The sequence below is a fragment of the Brassica napus genome, chromosome A1 (genome assembly GCF_020379485.1).
Source record: "Brassica napus cultivar Da-Ae chromosome A1, Da-Ae, whole genome shotgun sequence".
In the NCBI taxonomy this organism is placed as follows: Eukaryota; Viridiplantae; Streptophyta; class Magnoliopsida; order Brassicales; family Brassicaceae; genus Brassica; species Brassica napus.
This window is the reverse complement of record NC_063434.1, coordinates 4,747,411-4,750,949: the sequence shown is the minus strand read 5'-3', so window position 1 is coordinate 4,750,949 and position 3,539 is coordinate 4,747,411. Positions and strand designations below refer to the sequence as shown.

At 39.2% G+C, this 3,539-nt stretch overlaps 1 protein-coding gene across 1 annotated transcript; it reads left to right on the top strand.

The window, feature by feature from the left end:
• The first annotated feature begins 236 nt into the window (after positions 1–236).
• LOC106372983 (AT-hook motif nuclear-localized protein 23) lies at positions 237–3,296 on the top strand. The gene has a single exon (XM_048782091.1). It carries the CDS (start codon positions 2,085–2,087, stop codon positions 2,958–2,960), a length of 876 nt encoding a protein of 291 aa, XP_048638048.1. The 5' UTR covers positions 237–2,084; the 3' UTR covers positions 2,961–3,296.
• Positions 3,297–3,539: the final 243 nt, after the last annotated feature.

The window sequence follows — 3,539 nt, the reverse complement described above, 5'->3', positions numbered from 1 at the left end:
TGTTGGCCTAAGTTTTGTTTTCTTTCTAAACTACTGTTACATCTTGATTATTACTATTATCGTTATTATTTGACATAGCTTAAGTCTGAATTTAGGAAACTAATATGATCGCAATATACGATTTTATTAATTTTAAATAAATTATCAATAACAGAGGCAAAGCAATGATGGTAGAGAATGTTTTGAAGGACATAAAAGAGGAAACATCTAATGAAACCCACAAGATAACCCCAGCCACATATTATCATGATGGCTTCATCCATTTTAATTATAACTTTCATTTTCTCTAAATATGTAACTTATTATACCAATTATATATCACCTCCATTCACTCACATGCATCTGCTCTCACACGCCTAATCTTCGCGTGCGAACTACCTCCTTTAAACTCCTTAATACAAATTTTGCTAATTTTTTAAGCCTCGTGTTCATATACTCGCAGTCTCGCGCCATTACCAACTTGGGCAGGTTAATCTGTTCTTTATATATCTGAAAATTTTAATTATACCTTTTAATAAAAGTAATGTTTTATTTCTTATAAATTTTTTTTATGAATCGTAAATGGATATGCAAAAACATAAAATAGTAAAATAGTTTTGCCTAAAATACTAAACCGTAATATTTTTATTTTAATATATATACGGTATATAGATTTGTGAGCATAACGAAAAACATCAATCAAAGCCCCTAATATATTTTTGCTAATGGTATTAGCCCGGGAGGTATTAGCGTATGGTTCACGCCCTAGAAGAAAATTTGTGAAAATGTGTTGGCAGACACTTCTCTCCTTTTCTAGAGAGAGAGTTCTTTCTCGATCTTTTTCTCTCTTCAATCCCAAATTTTTCAGAGAGGTTAGAGTTTGTTTGAGAGTGAGAGAGGTCCCCTTTTTTGTTCTCGGGTTTCAGTTCATCCGACCGGTTTCTGTTTCCGGCGTTCTCGCTTTTTTTCCGGCGGTGAACAACTGACTTTTGATTCTGGGATGCAGTGTCTTCTCCAGTTCCGTGTCGCCGGCTTTTGACTCTGCATCACGTCTCTTTGGTGTCAGCGGCTTTTCATCAGGGTTATCCCGGTTTCGTTTGACCGACGTTTATGTTCTTTTCCTTCCTAATCGATTCTCCTTTCTTGGTCTCGTCTGTCTCTTCCTTCCTCATCAAGAGCCGATTCATCTTCGGGCTTACTCAAATCGTGAAAGATGTCTGATTTGCATGCAGAAAGATCGATGGTTGAGGGACGATTGAATCTTTTGGAAACGTTGGTCCGGGAGCGATTTGACTAACCGCGAAGAAAACTCTGTCTAAGCATCTTTCTTCATCGGTTTTGGTTTCACTGACGCCGGAAGTCCGTCGCCTCTCCTTTGCAGCGCTGGTGGAAGATGAATGACTCTCGCCTTGACATGTGTCTCAGGATGCTGGGCGTTCGTACACACGGTGGGCAAGCTGTCAGTTTCTTTCTCAACGGGTTTCGTTTTAGGCTGAAGGTCTAAAGTGGTTTTGTACCGTATTACCTGTTTACAGACCTTTTATCTCTTTGTTATATTGGAATGGGTCATGTTGGACCTTTTTCCTTTTATAAAATAACAGTGGTAAAAAAAAATTCGTGAAATTACCTGTTGAGTCCAAAACACACAAAAAGGACATAAAATTATCAAAGAGATGAAAATCGGAACTGAAGTCGATACCAAAATAAAATACTTATCAAAAAGAAAAAAAAATATTTAATTAATATATATACCTGTAAGAGTTTATGTTAGACAAGTGACTGCATTTACACACACGTATATGTATATATATCTAATCTATATGTACGCAATGATAATTTTCTTCTTCTTTAATGCTATATTTTAGTCTCACCTTCTCCTGCTACTTTTTTTTATCATTTCTCTTCCCATTCTCGTCTTCCAAACTTCTTCTCAATCCTCTCTCATTATTTTTCTAGTTTATTTTTTTCTTGTTCTAAAAGAAAAGTTATAGAAAATCTACAAAGAAGAGAAGCTTTATTTTAATCTTGTTGTGTGTGTGTGTGTTGGTTGTTTTTATATAATTTTTTTTACAAATTAAAATCTCTACTTTGCTTTTGATGTGGGCATGGCTGGTCTTGATCTAGGCACAGCTTTTGGTTACGTTAATCACCAGCTCCATCGTCCCGATCTCCATCTCCACCACAGTTCCGCATCAGATGACGTCACTCCAGGCGCCGGACTTGGTCACTTCACCGTCGACGACGACGACAACAACCATCAAGGTCTTGACTTAGCCTCTGGTGGAGGATCAGGAAGCTCTGGAGGTGGAGGAGGTGACGGAGGCGGAGGAGGTAACGTCGTTGGGCGTCGTCCACGTGGAAGACCACCTGGATCCAAAAACAAACCGAAACCTCCGGTGATAATCACGCGCGAGAGCGCAAACACTCTGAGAGCTCATATTCTTGAAGTAACAAGCGGCTGCGACGTTTTTGACTGCGTTGCGACTTACGCTCGTCGAAGGCAGCGAGGGATCTGCGTTCTGAGCGGTAGTGGAACGGTGACCAACGTCACCATACGTCAGCCATCTGCGGCTGGAGCGGTCGTGACGCTACAAGGAACGTTCGAGATTCTTTCGCTCTCCGGATCGTTTCTTCCTCCTCCGGCTCCTCCTGGAGCTACGAGTTTGACAATATTTTTGGCCGGAGGACAAGGACAAGTCGTCGGAGGAAGCGTTGTCGGTGAGCTTACGGCAGCTGGACCGGTGATTGTAATCGCTTCTTCGTTTACTAATGTTGCGTACGAGAGACTTCCATTAGAAGAAGATGAGCAGCAACATCTAGGAGGAGGGGGAGGATCTAACGGCGGAGGTAATTTGTTTCCGGAGGTTTCCGCCGGAGGAGGAGGACTTCCCTTCTTTAATTTACCGATGAATATGCAACCGAATGTGCAACTGCCGGTGGAAGGTTGGCCGGGGAATTCAGGTGGAAGAGGTCCTTTCTGATGTATATATATTGAGATAATCATTATATATATACCGGCGGGGGAGCTTTTCCGGCGAAGAATTTGAGAGACTGAAGAAAGGTTAGAGAAGTTTCTAATGGACTAATGAATTTCACATTATAATCGTTATTCCAGACATTATCTCGTTCATCATGTTATGTTTAGGTTTTCCTTTTTTTTTCTTTTCTTTTTGCGTTTTGTAGAATTTTATGTTTTAATCCTTTGATTCCTTCTGTGAAACTCTATTTGTGCTCGTATGTTTGTTGAGGTGTAGATTAAATCCTGGTGCTATTGTGTGTTTGGCCATAACAATGATTAAGAGCAAACCCATATATATATATATATATATATATATATATATATATATATATATATATCAGTGGATTTGGTGATATAATATATGACATTAATATTTTCTCAGATAGAACAATGTGACATTGCCAAACCAAAAACCGTTGCTCATATGGATATTCTTCTTAATTGCTGCTATATATGATCTCTTCATCTCTATATACTGTACATGTGATTGTGTAGGGTGTGGCATGGTGATAAACATATACACATCATATGTCTGTCTATG